This window comes from Neolamprologus brichardi, chromosome 14 (assembly GCF_056152115.1).
Source record: "Neolamprologus brichardi isolate AB-2024 chromosome 14, ASM5615211v1, whole genome shotgun sequence".
NCBI lineage: Eukaryota > Metazoa > Chordata > Actinopteri > Cichliformes > Cichlidae > Neolamprologus > Neolamprologus brichardi.
In genome coordinates, this window is record NC_142117.1 from 26,820,837 (window position 1) to 26,837,191 (window position 16,355).

Consider the following 16,355-nt stretch of genomic DNA (forward strand, 5'->3'; position numbering starts at 1 on the left):
AACTGGAAACTCCTTTTAACCCTTTGCTGTAACCTTCCACCTAACCTGAAGAGTACCTCCTCATGAGCGAATGATAGCTTTCCTTGAGAAGTCTAAATCAAGTTTAATGCAATGGTCTGGTCAGATCAGTTTTTTAGGATCTAAAAATTAAGCTTGCTTTGAAAAGTTAAATGCTGCAAAATCAACCAGTGAAATTAAGCAGTGAAATTAAGCGGTTGGTGTGAATGGCTGAATTAGGTATAGTTGAATCCAAGAAATATTTGCAACGCGGAAAGATTTTATAATGACACAAAGACTACTGATAGCAAGTTTGTGTGCTTAAATCTAGCAAATTTTCACAATGAACAAAGAGGGAAAAGGTGCCTACAAGATCACTTTTGCCCAGGACGCCATATCAGGTAACTCACTCAATCAAAAGAACTCCTTCAGGAGTACCTGAGGCGGGAACCTGTGGAATTATCCAGAAACAGTTTGGCACTGCTGGATCATTCTCCTCAGTGAGTTTGCTAGTAATTGCTAGAAACGAAACTTCAACTTTAGTTTTTTTTCACTCTCTGTATTTTCCTGATAGCAACTGCTTTGGAAATCTGCTGACGGTATTTTTAATTGGACCGCTGGTCGAGGCAGTTGAAACTGACGGGAGAGGATTGGCCAGCATCGCTCCTCCTGCGTTCTAGAGAGTTCGGAGTGGGAATAATATTGAGGAGGTCCGGCCGCTCCCACACACACACACACACACTACTGACTGATAGCGGGGATCAGGACCCGTCACACCCAGTCACTCAGGGCGAAGTCAACCTGCGCTACAGTAGGAAAACAACAGAGGTGAGTATAGAGAGGAGAAGCGTGTGGCATGCTGACGTCAAGTGGTTAGCGTCACGTTAACATCATTAACGGCTGCAGTGTTTTAAGGTAACATCTAAGCTAGTTGGTGCTTTTTTTTGCTGTTGTTTTGTAATTAGGCTCATCTTACTGTCACACATCCTTAAGTATGCATGTTTAGTGTAGCTTAACCGATAGGATGCTTGACAGTTAAAATGACAAACAACAGGTATAAACTGCTACTGCTGCTGCATGTTCCGTCTTACCCAAAACGGTCGGGATGAAGTTTCTAATATGCGTTAAAGTTACATAAAGTGGGAAGAAAGATCCAGAAAGTTCGCATCATTCTGAAATATGAAAGGGCACGCCCACTCGCACTGCTGCTGATAGACTGGCATGGACTTGCTGCTGCACAGTCACTCTTTCCCATCATCACTCCCAAAACAATGCAAGGCAGTGTCCATAAACAGTGTTAGCGAAGCACATCAGTACAAACAAGAGTCAGTGCAATTTGCAAATAAAGTTGCTTTGCATTATCCAAAGCAAACACCTGTATAAGTTGTCATATTTTGCAAATTAAGACTGCAAGCTAAAAACTACCCGTCATTATCTTTATCAATATAGGAATGTTCATGCAGACTGTAATAAAGCATAGCTAAAATCAACCCACTGTTAACCACAGTCCAAATATATATATATATATATATATATATATATATATATATATATATATATATATATATATATATATCAGCTCTACTTTCCATTTTGCTAACCCAAGCCATAAAGCACTGGCTCTTATCAAACTGCCAGTCTCCACATTTCTGCTGCACCACTACTGGCAGCATGCCCCACAGGAGGAACCCAGCCACCCACTGGCATGAAAAGTTTGTTATAATGACCTCCCATGTGGTTTAAGATTAGGGTATCATTACAGTGTGTTGGTAATCTGCTACTGTAGCAACAGTAAACATGGCTTTTCCTATTTAGCTGTTTTCCCAACATTTTCCACGTAGTTTCACTCAGAAATGTATTGATAGAGAATCCCTTTTGTAGTTTATATTTTTGAGATTATAAAACAGAATATAGAATATTAGTGTCTTGTAATAGCCACTAGAGGTGATTTTGGATGGCGCATTCTTGTTAGACCAACAGCAGTCTGCACACTAAAAACACAGAGATAAAAATTTTGATTTTGATTATAGGTGTCCAAATACCTTATTCTTGGAAGAGGCCCATGCTTTCCTGTCGTTCCTTGTTAATGTAATAAAGGCACTTAATACCAAGTTCTCAGAAAGGAGGAGGCCTAGTAACAGGTGTGGTGGACTTAACTTTCACTGAAACCATTTGTTTGAACAGCTCAGACTCTGATAATAGCCTCATTACCCCATACTACAAGAGTGCGTCATGGTATCCCCACCCCACCAGTGCTTAGAGCTTAAGTTACTCATCTGCCACATATCCACACTGTCACTTTAGTGCCAGTCTGTGATTAACAACTATGAATAATGATCTTATTCTCAGAAACCATGTCCAAGGGACCAGCAGTTGGTATTGACCTGGGCACTACCTACTCCTGTGTAGGAGTTTTTCAACATGGCAAAGTGGAAATTATTGCCAATGACCAGGGAAACAGGACTACACCCAGTTATGTTGCATTCACTGACACGGAGAGGCTGATTGGGGATGCAGCCAAGAACCAAGTGGCCTTGAACCCAAACAACACAGTATTTGGTATGCTTTTTTTCCCTAGAAAATTCAAGAATAGAAGATGAGCTTTGATGTTTCTGCGTATTAATCCTTTATTGCTTCCCAGATGCCAAACGTCTCATTGGACGCCGGTTTGATGACAGCGTTGTCCAGTCAGACATGAAACATTGGCCCTTTACAGTGATCAATGATGCTTCACGACCCAAAGTAAAGGTGGAATACAAGGGTGAGGCCAAGACGTTTTACCCAGAGGAGATCTCCTCCATGGTGCTGCTTAAAATGAAGGAGATTGCAGAAGCATACCTTGGCAAGGTACTTCTGAGCAAAAAGATTTATAATCTTTTATTTTAAGTCTCTCTTTCCCAGCAAGACACAGAAATGTCAACAGTAGGCTGCACTGCTTGTTTCATGTTTACTTTAACAGCTTAGATACCTCCTGGTTTAATTAACTAAAAAAACCCTGCTCATCACAGTTCTCATTGATAGTCTTATTAAAATTTCCAGACGATAACAAGTGCCGTAGTGACTGTGCCTGCCTACTTCAACGACTCTCAGCGCCAGGCCACCAAAGATGCAGGGACCATTTCTGGGCTTAATGTCCTTCGTATCATCAATGAGCCCACCGCTGCTGCCATTGCCTATGGCCTGGACAAAAAGGTATGCTGGAGTTTTTTGATGTTGTGTAGAAAGCCCTAAAGTTTGTCTGTCCACAATCTACAAATTACGATTAAACGCTACATTTTTAGGTTGGATCAGAGAGAAATGTTCTCATCTTCGATCTGGGCGGCGGCACATTTGACGTCTCGATCCTGACAATTGAAGACGGCATCTTTGAAGTGAAGTCCACAGCGGGTGACACTCACTTGGGCGGTGAAGACTTTGACAACCGCATGGTGAACCACTTCATCTCCGAGTTCAAACGCAAGTACAAAAAAGACATTAGCGACAACAAGAGGGCGGTGCGTCGTCTGCGCACGGCATGTGAGAGGGCCAAGCGCACCCTGTCATCCAGCACTCAGGCTAGCATTGAAATTGACTCTCTGTACGAGGGCATCGATTTCTACACCTCCATCACCAGAGCCCGGTTTGAGGAGCTGAACGCAGATCTGTTCCGAGGAACCCTGGAGCCCGTGGAAAAGGCTCTCCGTGATGCCAAGATGGATAAGGCCCAAATCCATGACATTGTGCTAGTGGGGGGTTCTACTCGTATTCCTAAGATCCAGAAGCTCTTGCAAGATTTCTTCAACGGGAAGGAACTCAATAAGAGCATTAACCCTGATGAGGCAGTGGCCTACGGTGCAGGTATGGCCCCTGTGTGCTTAGAAATAGAACAACAACTGTCTTGCACTACAGAGCTTCTAATGAGCAACATTTTAAAACTTGATTTCACTTTTCACTTTTTTTCTTTTTTTTCTGCAGCTGTGCAGGCAGCCATCTTGGCAGGTGACAAATCTGAGAATGTGCAGGATCTCCTGCTGCTGGATGTGACCCCCTTGTCTCTGGGCATCGAGACTGCTGGAGGAGTCATGACTGTGCTGATCAAGAGAAACACCACAATCCCCACAAAGCAGACCCAAACCTTTACCACCTATTCAGACAACCAGCCTGGTGTGCTCATTCAGGTAAAACTACAACCTCAGTCCCCTCTTCCATTTGTTTACTAAAATGTAAGACTGAAACATTGAAAATGCTTTTTTGATGTTTTGTCATCAGGTGTTTGAGGGTGAAAGAGCAATGACAAAAGACAACAACCTCTTGGGGAAATTTGAGCTCACCGGAATCCCACCAGCCCCACGTGGGGTTCCACAGATTGAGGTGACATTCGATATCGACGCCAACGGCATTATGAATGTGTCTGCAGTCGACAAGAGCACCGGCAAGGAGAATAAGATCACAATCACCAATGACAAAGGTAACTAGGAAGTAAACTGTATCCAGATTGTGAAAATCGAGTTCTTTGCAATTAAGCCATCTTATTGCTCTGCTACTCAGGTCGCTTGAGCAAAGAGGACATCGAGCGCATGGTCCAGGAAGCTGAGAAGTACAAAGCTGAGGACGACGTGCAAAGACAGAAGGTCTCTACCAAGAACGGTCTGGAGTCTTACGCCTTCAACATGAAGTCCACTGTGGAGGATGAGAAGCTAAAGGGCAAGATCAGCGACGAAGACAAACAGAAGATTTTGGATAAATGTAACGAGGTCATTAGCTGGCTGGATAGAAACCAGGTATGAGTTTGTGCTGAACTGTGATTAGAAACCTTGAAAACAAATGCTCAGAATAAACTTGCATTTGACTCCCTCTTGTTACTTCTCTACAGACGGCAGAAAAAGATGAGTTTGAACATCAGCAGAAAGAGCTGGAGAAGCTGTGCAACCCCATCATGACCAAGCTGTACCAAAGTGCAGGTGGGGTTCCAGGGGGGATGCCCGGCGGCTTCCCCGGGGGTGGTGCTGCTCCTGGAGGAGGAGGATCCTCCGGCCCCACCATCGAGGAGGTCGACTAAGCCGCAGCTTGAACAGATGTGCATGAGCCTGTTCCCTTTGCTCTTGAAACGTTCGTGTGAGAGTAACACCATTCATGTTATCGCAGCATTATCTAAATACTCAAAACCATTAACTTCCATTCTCTGTTGACTGTTTTGACTTTTTTCTTCTTTCTTTTTTTTTTAAACTTTGTTTTGTATGCCAGGCTTAAGGCTGTATCTGCACTGTGACTTTATTAATTAACAGTCTCTCTTGGCAATGAAGTTCCTTTGAGTTTAGTTCACATTTGCATTCCCAGTGTTTTTCTGGGTTGATATATGAAGCTGAAATTGTTGCTTATTGCACAATGATTAGCTAAATTAAACCAAATGAAATATTTTCATGATTTCCGAGTCATTTATTCATTACCTCAAAGCTTTTCTGTGAAATTGAGCAGCACTATGGAGTGTTTTCTCAGGCATGGCTTTCAGCCTGCACGTTTAAATCTGAAACTGTATCAAAGGCGATGACTAAGCAGACATGCTTGTAGTTTTTCAAGGCTTCCTTTGTGTTTTTGTGGGTAGTTTACCATCAAAATGTATTTGCTGGTCCTGATAGTGTGAACAATAATAGAGCAGAGACAAGACAGGCAACAACATTTTTCTCATTTATTTTGCTTAGTCGTGACTACTTAAGATGTTGGAAAGTTCATGGGGGTGTATTGGTTCCTCTTGGTCGCAGGTTATGGACCATTGCTGGTACACGTGTGAGAACATATGTTGAAGTGTTCGGCAGGTCAGCGCGAGTTAGAGTTTCTTGGGCATTCGTGCATCCGGTAGGCACACATGTAGAAGATACCTGAAAGAGGGTAGGGTAAATAGTTCAGTAAAAAAAAAAAAAAAACACATAACACTTAAAGCATCATGAGATCCAAACCTGAGAAGAACGTGAGCACCACTGCCACCCAGCCCATTATATAGGACCAGGAGAATCGCCAGCTGCCATAACGTTTGCCGTAGTAGTTCACCGTCACCCCTGTGTACACAGCCATCGCCAGCAACACAAAGAAGCCTGCACAAAAAGATAGCATAAGTACTGGAGGTGCTAATTCTCTGATATATCAGGAAAGCTTGTATATGACTGCATGTGAGGAGCTCACAGGAGATAAAGAAGAGGATGCCAGCTGCAAATGTCTTGTCAAACCCGTCGAAGGAGGAGTAGTGGATGAAGGCCATGACGCCAATCACAATGCCAATGAAACAAGCCAGCAGGGAAAGGATCATGAAGGCCCGGGTGGCATCCCAGTATGCTGTGAGCCAGAGCAAGACAGGCCAGACTTAATAAATGCAGACTTTAGAAGTATGTTTATTCTTTGTTACACATTCAGTTTGTGAAGTTATATGTCGCCTGTATTCGTGCTTGTCCTAATGTATGAGACAGATCTAGCTTGCCATCTAGAGCATGTCAAAAAAAATTGATGAAGTAAGAGAGAAAATGGAAAGCTGTTTTATGTTGTGTTGCTGGTGCAAATAAAAGCATATGAAGAAATCTCACACACAGGCTCCCCACCAAAAATAGATTTCCTAATAACATCTGTGCCACTAGTGTGACTCGCAACCTACTTGAGGTGGAAGCACAATTTCGCAGTCCCACTGTATGGAGGACTGAAAGTGCCAAAGCCAGAAATAAATGAATAAATAATTCAATGCAAGCCTTTCGCGTCTTTATTATATTATTTTCAATTTTGAAATAGTTCCCTTATTTTTAATGCTCTTTTTACATCACTCCCCGCATTCCTACTTTATTACCAAACATCAAAATATGTTGTGGGTTCAGGGAGTTTTTTTATTTGTCGATCAACACTAGGTTCAGAAATGTTTGCCAACAAATAAAGCAGTTTGTCTGGACTGTGCACGCTGAGAGCACATAAAGAAGTGTAGATGTGATGTTTTCTCAGAGTGGGTTTCTAAGTCAAATAATTTTATATTTATCCAAACAGAGGTAAAAAGGAAAGGGGAAATGTTTTTAAAATGAATGTATCTATAGTCATTATTAAATGTTATTAACCACTTAATTTTAGAGATAAATAATTGCTGGTCCTATTTAAAGCATAAATGTTTTGGCATTTTACAATTAGTTAATGGCTATATGTATTATTTTTTCATTTACTGTGATATTTTTTAGTCAGTGAGTCATTTATTCATTAATTTATTTTTATTTTTACATTTTGTTTTTTGTTTTTTTCAGATTGGGTTTTTAAGTTTCAGTCCTCCATACCCATGAACTCAAAGGAAGTAACCATAGTGAAAATTGGAACTAACAAAATATATTGATTAAATAACAAAGGAATTTTAATTTTTTTCAGCTTTTTTTGTAACACCAAAGTATATTATTTTATTTTATTTTGGAAGTTTTGGTCCTCCATACTCATGAAGTCCAAAGGAGAAGTATTCCAGTGTTGATCAAGGTTCTGGACTAATTGTGAACAAACTAAGACGTATTAATGAGGGTATGCCTGTCTGTAGCCATGCAGTGTAAGACAACCAGCAGGTCTTACCAATACTGTCTGTATGCGTCATGCATTTCCCAGGCACACAGTACCGCCACAGGCCCTGGTGCATGTAATTGCTGGAGTGCCGATACTGCATCCAGTAGTCAGTTGCCGTGGAGACAATGAGGAGTATGTTTCCAACTCCGGCACAGAACAACCCACCTCCCATGAAGCTGTACATCCTGCCAAAAAACACTGACTGACACGTAGACAGAAAACAGGTCAAGGCCTCACCACCACATCTGAGCCCGAGCTATACCAATTAGAGCAAGTACTTCCTGTTACAGAGAGGAGTAACAGTGGGCATGAATAAAACAATATCTAAATACATTCAGCGGCATGCCACAAATGCGATGCTGGAGCTATAGACAGATCTGATTGCATATATATGAAAAAGAAAAAAAGAACCGTCTTATAAGACATGAACAAGCAGCAAGTTCAATCTGACAAATCATTAACCTCTAACTGCTGTAGCAGGAAGTGTCTATATCTTTAAAAGCACATGCAGGGCTGATAAACATTTTTCAAACCCAGATATATTTATGTTAAATTATACCCAAGTCTGGTCCATCAACCCAAGTCTGTTCACTGTACCAAACATGGTACAGTGAACAGTGTGTAAATGATGCACACGAGCTCGGGAATTTTATTCCATCTAGATTCAGTGGTGCATCCATAACACACGGCATATTGTTTAAATATTTTATATAAAGTGGGCTTTTCCACTCTGTTTTAAATTTAATTGAAGCGAAATTTAAGAGAAGCAAGGATTCACCCACTGAACTCAATTCAAACAACACTAAAAAAGACTTTCTTATTCCATACAAAATACAGTTAATTGCACTGTGTTTCCATATTGATCACATACCTCTTGTTCCCCTAAGAAAAAGTCAGAGATTCCAATAATTCGGGTTGTCAAGGCACGGAGGAGCCCAATATTGCCCAGGATGGCAGGAAAGTTTTGTTTGTGCATAGGAAACCAAGCGAACAAACGGGCTGATGGAACAATGGAGCGCGCTGAGCCACAACCAATCACAGAGGATGAGTTTTGTGTTTTAGGGAATCTGCTGAAAATACAAAACCGTTAAAGCGCTGCGCACATCTCGGCAATACTGATGACACAGGGCTTTTAATTCAAAACGCTCCACAACCATACACAGTAAACCCGTGGCCTGCGCTGCTCAACCATAGTACTGCTGAAAGAGAGATTATTTAACATAGTGCAAAATGTAGAAACAGAATCCTCTGCAGTGTTGAATTATGTAATGTGACTTTGGTAAATCATTTTGCCCATTATTCACATGTTAAAGTTTTGTTTTTAATAAATATTGGGCTCTTTCTCTCTCTGATATAGACTTTCATAAAATTCAAATTGTACAACTCACAAAAACTTTTATAAGGCTCATAACATCATCATTGTAGTTCCATTAAAATGTTGAAAGTACAAATTATGATCATCTAAATAAATTTATATATATATATATATATATATATATATATATATATATATATATATATATATATATATATATATGTGTGTGTGTAAATATTTAGCACTAGCGAGCCCAGAGGAATTCATTTAATTATAGATGAAATAAACAAAATAAATTGCTGGACCATATGTATGCAGTTGACGTGAAAGTGTGATGAGTGTGGTTAATAAAACTGTATAATGTGGGTGAAGAAGCTGCAGCACAAGTGGTTTATCTTTGCTGTAGCACCTGGCAGAAAGAGCAGGCTGTAAAAGAGAGGGTTGCGTGTCAGAAATTAATATTTCATTTGGTTGCTTGATAGTGTCGCATATTCTATATGAAAAGGTGTTACTGTTGAAAGAGTCAGGGCAGATGAGTTTCTAATCAGGAGCACAATCAGAGGTTCAATTATGAAGAGTTTGTTTCCAAGAGTTTGGAAGAAATAAGTAAAGCAAAGCAAAGTCATTCCAAGTCTGGCATATTTCTTGTCTTAGCTCTTCCTTCCCTGTTAGGGTGTGTTTTGACGCCTCAGTATCGAATGAAGGCCAAAAAGCAAAATAGGTTTCAGGCTTTTCCAGTGGGTTCCCCAGTTAGGCGTAGCCACCCTTAATAACTTGTGATGCACACCGAGTCACTTTGTTCTGGAGGCAGGTCTGAAATATGACAGAAACCACTCAGTTCAGAAAAGACAAACAAGAGTTGCGCCTAGAAGGTGTCCAAGGTGGAAAGAGTGAAGGCAGACGTTAATGAAGCACACAACTGAACTAATTATTTATTGGTACGGTTACTTATTCACAACACAATAAAAAAAACCTTTGAGCTTTTTTTATAAGGACAGGAGGGAAACTGTCACACTGTGATATGTACATGTAGATTTAGGCTCATGAGGAGACGCCTAAATTGTTAAAAAATCAGCACAATCTCTCTAAAAATAAACAAGATAAAATACATAAGATAATAAAAAAGATCTAAACAATTTAACTTCCTTAAACTGAATCATGTTTTATATCAATCTCAGCTCTGTCCCATCTGGTGTATCCAAATCGTGTTTAAGCCCACACAACAGAGCTATAAAAACATGACAATAGTAGTTAATTAACAGTAGTTAATAGTTTGAGTCATGCTGAGCAATGATGGAATTTATTTTAGCATAATGTGTAAGAAAATAAGTGGGTGGAGTTTATGTAAAGGTGGTTATTTAATTTCTTTAGTCAGAGTCACTGGCTATTTCCATAAAGGTCATTTAGAGCACACACAGGTGTACAATGAAAATGGATTCAGCAGCTTGGTTCAGCAGCCTGGTTCAGCATTGTTCATTAGTGAGCTTGGCCTGCACAGGACCACTGGTAGCACGAGAATAGGATAAAATCCATTTATGAAACATTTTGTTTGAGGATTGTTTGCATTTCAATCATTTTATTATGATTTACACAAACCCTTTTTAACATATTTATGTTTATTCAGAGCAAATTTAGGTTTTAATGCAATCTATAAAACTCAAAGGCTGAACCCATGTTAAATGTGTTGGCACTAACATGTCTGCTGCTGTGACATCTTCAATCAAGTAGCACAGCAGCAGTTTATCTTCATATCCCCCTTGACAATGAGCTTCAAAGGGCAACAAGCCAATATGTCTGTACTTTTAGTTGCTATAAATACGAGTGGACCTGCTCTGAATTTAATCCTAATTTCACAAAAAACATTCACACATTTAAGTTCTCGAGCATTTACTGTGAACCATGTAAAGGAAAAGGTCAATAGTAATAGTAACTGAGTAATAACTGAGTCAAAGGCCAGCACATGCTTGACTCCGTTATTACCACTAGGTGGTGCATTTTATTTAATCTTGCACCAAACACTGACTCATTAGCTGCATTTTGACTTGCAGAAATATACCAATGTGCTGCACATTAACTAACCTTCCTATATTAGGTTTACATTGCAGTTTGGGTATCCAATGCTCCATACAGTAAGTAAGGTTAATGTATTAATGTCATAGTCCCGGGTCTGTGACCCAGTGTTTTGAATTTAGTGGGTTTTCTAGTTTTGTTTGCTTATGAATCCTACGGTTGTGTAATGTGTATATTGTTTCTTGTAGTTCTCCCCTTGGTATATTCAGTCTTCTTCTGTTATACATTGTGTTAGAATAATTCCTCCCTCATTGTTCCCCATCCTCTTGTGTCTTGTTTCCTGTGTTAGTCATTGATGCCTCCCCGTGAAGTCAGTCTTGTCTCGTTGCTAAGTTGTCTGTTTCCCTGTCATCTCTCAGTGTCTCTTCCCAGTCTTCTCTTGTCCTCTGCCAGATCGTTAGTTCTCCCCCAATGTGTCTCATCCATGTTCCACGTTCTCAGCTTCAGGTTTCATGTTTCACGTCCTTAGTGTTTAGTTTCTTCCCAGTTTAGTGTTAGTGAAAGTCTGCGTCTCCTTTTGCCTTTTGTTTTGTGTTTTGTTTGATTTTGAGCAGCCTTAAAATGTGGTTTGCTTTGGTTAAATTTAGTCCTACTGTCCGCTTTTGGGTCCTCACTTCAAATACATGACGTGCGCCTGCAGATCGTGACAATTAATCCCACATTGATCAAAAATAATTTGGCAGACAAAAGAAACATTTACACAAATCTTAGAGGATTTTTACTATTGCCCTTCACATATTAAAAATCCCCTATACAAAAAATAGTTTTTGCTATTGTTAACTAAAGCACTCTGTTGTGTACACATTGATGCTTGAACAGGTCTCAACACTTAAACTGTTTTTACCTTAATCTGGGAAAGCTTCTTCAAATTCATCTTCAGTCCCTATTCAAGACGGGTTACTTTTGCTCGTACATCACAGACACTTTGTGCTCCAATTTCCAGTTGTTCATATTGTAGTTATTATGCACGTGCACTTTTTTATATAGACGAGAAGAGAGAACTAAATTTCCAACAAGGAAAAGTATCTTTCTACAGGAAAAAATGACAAATCTACTGTCGACCTAATGTTGTACATTTTTAGATACATGTGAAGTGGTCTCTTTTACAAACTGAGTCTGTGTGCGTGTGGGAGGGGTCAGCAAACCACACAGACCCTAATCCACGCTACAGGGCTAAAAGCATAAATTTGTCGAACCCTTCTAAATTGCATAACCTATTCAAATTGCATCGGATTACCATTATCATCCTAGCCTGGTGGGACCCAGCGTGTATTTGCCGAAGGCAATGGAGTCCAACTCGCTTTCTACGCCATCCACTGTCTCCCTGCCAAAACACTGTAGTACTTCCACTAATAAGATCTGCACAAAAGAGGCACATGCAGCAGATGACGGTGCAGACACGAGGAAAAGCCTTTTATATCTCGCTGCTGTCACGTTTCAGGAGACATACAGAAAGATGAAGGCTTCCTCCGCTCATTAAACCGCATTCACAAACTCGCATTTTCAGAATACTGCAATCCGTAGAAGGCATCAAATCACACACAGTGTGAAGTATTAGACATTTTACAGGGAGCATGATATAACAATATCCAAGTTCATTCAAACCTCAGGGACATTTCGCCATTTTCCTTTTTCCTCACTCTGCTCTTTAAAACCTTCTCCTGATCACATTGCTTGCATTACAAAATGGTTGTGTTTAAATTATTCAGGGTGTCTTTAATCGTTATCAATCATTATTTAAACATACAAAGTCCAAGATGATTTCTTTCAGTTTGGTTCGAATTTATTTTTCTAGTTCACAAGGTCAGCCCAGCAATGTATAGACTTCCAAGGAACCTTGAGAGGACTGTTGTTATGTATTAGCTGTGTATAAACAAGGCTAAATTGAGAAGAACTGAATTCAGTCAGCAAGCACTTGGCAACAGTGGGGAGAAAGAACTGTCCTTTAACAGGAACTGACTGAATGAAGGGATAAGCCAAAGGGGATAAAAGGTAAGAGAAGCATAAAGAGACAACATATAGCAAACAGGACAATAATGCACACCACACAACATGTTAATGACATGCAGCAGCCTCATAGGGAAAACAAAGGCAGTTAAGAAATTCTCAGTGCACTGGAGTTCCTCCAGTGGCCTGAGCCTACAGCCATAATTACTGGCCTAGTCACACTAGAGAAAAAGTAGGGCAGTAACCTCCAAGAAACTAGGAAAAGTCGGCAGGTGCTGTTGGTTACTGCATTGAATCTTTCAGCATTTTGCAAATACTTGCAGCGACCAACTGTTTACCCAGAGGCTGAGGGTGTTGCATACTCATGGGAGATCATTTTTGATTGGAGGTTGCACAGGTCGCCTGGTGGGAAGCAACCTCTGCGTAAACAATTACAGTCTAACTTGGACCGACTGCAGTTGCTCTCAGGCAGATTGGTGAAAGTTTGCGCCTAATTGCCATCTTATTTATAAATGCAGACGGATTGCCAACACATTCACTCTGAGTCAGACTGTACAGATGAACACAACCTATCTGCAACGTGTCTATTGGCAATTGGGGACTTGGCTCAGCTGGTCCCTAAATGGTAATATTCATACACTACATAAAAATAAGTGGTCTGTGTTACTTTGCAGTTACATTGCTTTGCAGAATTCACATTAATGCAAATTTCTGTGCACGTAGACAGCAACAGATGTCAATTGCCATAATATCACAAACAAATTTCATGTAACTGTCAAATGGATCCCATGCAATGTTGTTGCTGTTCTATCATCATCTCGATGCTCCACAGTTATTTAAAGACATCAGCTAAGAGTAGTCGCGCAGACCTGATCCCCATTTTTCAATCGACCATTTCAAAGGCAGTGAGATCAAGTTCATTTCACACCGCTGCGATAATTTCGGTTGTACTGTGCTCCCAAACCTCTTTTTTTCCTACTGCGGCTGTACCAAGAATGGTTGAGAGTCCCACAATCCAGCTCCACCTATAAGTTTGATCAAAAAGGTAATCTTGAAGATAAACATTCACAAACATTCCCATATTAGCGGCTTTAAACTAAATGCAAGCGTATTGTTATTTACTGATTAGTGCATATATTACTGTTTACCACCTCAGTTTACTGTGTTAGTACTGCTGAGATGTACTAATTTAAGTAAAACACAACATACAGGTGAGGGTGAGGAGAAGCTTTGCAGGTGTTAATAATTTATTTTATTTGCACAAAGCCAATTCACAGCAGCAGTCTTCTCGGGATGCTATTGTATCACACAGCAAAGCTCCTGCATCCTGGAGAGAAAGAACAAAAGAAAGCACACATTTCATTCCACTTAAACATTTAGAAAATGTGCGCTGTTTAATTAATAATTTACATGCTTGATTTAGCATAGCTTTTTAACTTCATGGTAAATTTCTCATATGAACCCTTCAGACTCGCTTGGATTTAATAAGGTTTTTATTTTGATCTTTCGCTACCAAATACTCATTATGAGTTTGGCCGTTGAACACAGTTTGGTGACTCTTTAATGATGACTGTGGATATCGTTATCGAAAAGCAAAAATACGGCATTAAATAAAATGCTCACTCATGTATGCACATAAAGAGGGCCGAGTGCATGATGTGCACAGATCACCATCATTCAGTATAACTCAGAGACGGATGGAAACGTTTTTCTAACAAATGCTTTATTGGTCGGTTTAAAAATGAACACACCGGTGATCTACAGGAGTACCACAGTACACAGTCACACAAAGATTACAGAAAAAACAGCAGCACACACAAACACGACACACATGCACGCGCACGCACACCGACATGATGGGTTATTAGCACATTATCTGCCTCGTGACGTCTCCCATCATTTTGGTTTGATGGTTCAGGAGTAAACAGAAGATACATTCAATAATCAGCTGTACAACAATGTAATACTTGGATTCAACCCTACCCACCCCCACAAATTGTTAAAAATACAATATTTTCCCACAGATCCGCAGATTTTTGTAATATATTTAACCATATCTTTTAAAAAAATTGGAAAGATGTCTATATACACAGAGGAGGAGTAACGGAAATCACAAAAAATAAAGATTAAATCACTAAAATAAGATTTAAAAAAAAGAAGAATAGAAATAGTTTGTGAAAAGGCAGATGGCAAGCCTCGACACGTTCCCTTTTGTCTTCAGTTTTTCAGCAGATACCATGGCAACAGATTGATGGTTCGCAAAGACGGGAAATCAGGGAGGAAAAATGGACGGTGTCACATGGCGTAATCGGCGACTGTCTACATGAGATTCTGGAAAGAAAAGACACAACAAAGATTAATGGGACAACAGTGTATGACTGCACAGATCAGCATCATTTAAATACAGTTTACAACAAGCATGAGCCTGAATGATTGAATGATTTTTTTGAAAGCTGAGGTTATATATGATATTTTATCTGCAGTTGTTTAGTGGGTAGTGCATGAAAACTGCTCATTCTTTAAAAAACTGTTTAAAAAAGACAAATTGCTAAAATTAATATACTTTGAGGAATCCCAAAAACAATAACTCAGATGACATTATGTTTTTTTTAGATGTATTTCTTAAATTTCTTCTCAAAGACTCAGAAAAAAAATATATACACCAGATATATTGAATCATATCTCAATAACAGGCACCAAATCATGCTCTGTAAATGAGATTTGAAAAGTGATTGTGGACATACCAGGCAGGGGGATAGCTAGAAAGTAAGAGGATTATATTTGGGCGCTTCAACTTCACTACACTCCTTACAATTAAGGCCTCACTCACACAGGACTAGAGACCAGTTGGCAAACCTCTTGGTCGTTTGGGAAAAATGTGTGTCCCCTGATTCATTCCTGTTGGCCAGTGATTGCTGGCAGTCACAAAGTGAAATTAGTCGCAAACAAAAACCTTCTTGTAAGTTCTTTAGTAGCTAGCAGACAGTCACACGTCTGCACACTGAGTGGCAGTGAAACTGGAAAGAAACTTGTGTTTGAGCCAATGAGCAAGCAGTTTCACAGCCAGACTACTCCTCTTTGTCACATCGGTAAAAACGATAATCTCAAGGATGACATCACTGAAGCCACATCCATCTTTTATTCTGTCTATGCAACCAAGATGTTTTAAAAAAAAGTGCAACTGTAACTTTGAAGGCAAACAGTCTGCATTTTTAGTTTGTGTCATGCTGTTCACAGTTAGTTAGCTATGCAAACTACGGGAGCAATCACAGAGAGGTTTTTTCCCTAGTGACGTGCGGCTGTCACAGCTCAGTCACGCAGACTCTAGGGCTGTGTGACTGAGCAAACAACAAACAGGCTAAACTTTTAAGCCTAAAGATAGCGACTTTAATTAGAAAAAGACAGATTTCAGGGAATGAGTGTGTTGCATACTCATTGGTAAAACATAGAATTATTTCAACTGAATCTATTCAGCTGTCTG

General features: G+C 39.9%; 3 protein-coding genes across 5 annotated transcripts in view; 1 reads left to right on the forward strand and 2 right to left on the reverse strand.

Moving 5' to 3' along the window:
• Positions 1-449: 449 nt before the first annotated feature.
• Positions 450-5,393, forward strand: hspa8b (heat shock protein family A (Hsp70) member 8b). Its single transcript, XM_006801582.3, has 9 exons — positions 450-825; positions 2,347-2,556; positions 2,639-2,844; positions 3,037-3,189; positions 3,279-3,834; positions 3,952-4,154; positions 4,246-4,444; positions 4,525-4,757; positions 4,850-5,393. The coding sequence occupies exons 2-9, from the start codon at positions 2,352-2,354 to the stop codon at positions 5,033-5,035; spliced, it is 1,941 nt and encodes a 646-aa protein (XP_006801645.1). The 5' UTR covers positions 450-825; positions 2,347-2,351; the 3' UTR covers positions 5,036-5,393.
• A 236-nt stretch (positions 5,394-5,629) lies between these two features.
• On the reverse strand, positions 5,630-8,536 carry LOC102796391 (lens fiber membrane intrinsic protein-like). Of its 2 annotated transcripts, none has more exons than XM_035912416.2 (5): positions 8,414-8,504; positions 7,552-7,740; positions 6,154-6,303; positions 5,931-6,065; positions 5,630-5,852 (listed from the first exon to the last, which is right to left on the reverse strand). In XM_035912416.2, the coding sequence occupies exons 2-5, from the start codon at positions 7,724-7,726 to the stop codon at positions 5,791-5,793; spliced, it is 522 nt and encodes a 173-aa protein (XP_035768309.1). In that variant the 5' UTR covers positions 7,727-7,740; positions 8,414-8,504; the 3' UTR covers positions 5,630-5,790. The 2 variants fall into 2 exon arrangements, with proteins under 2 accessions (XP_035768309.1, XP_006801644.2); XM_006801581.3 differs by having other exon boundaries at positions 5,632-5,852; positions 7,552-7,744; positions 8,414-8,536.
• Positions 8,537-14,338: 5,802 nt separating this feature from the next.
• The window catches only part of LOC102796102 (roundabout homolog 2), a 69,544-nt gene continuing 67,527 nt past the window's right edge, over positions 14,339-16,355 (reverse strand). For both annotated transcript variants that reach the window (XM_087851044.1, XM_087851043.1), the window contains exon 26: positions 14,339-15,205. In XM_087851044.1, the coding sequence (XP_087707170.1) occupies positions 15,194-15,205 (12 nt within the window). In that variant the 3' untranslated portion in view covers positions 14,339-15,193. The remainder of the gene's footprint in view (positions 15,206-16,355) is intronic.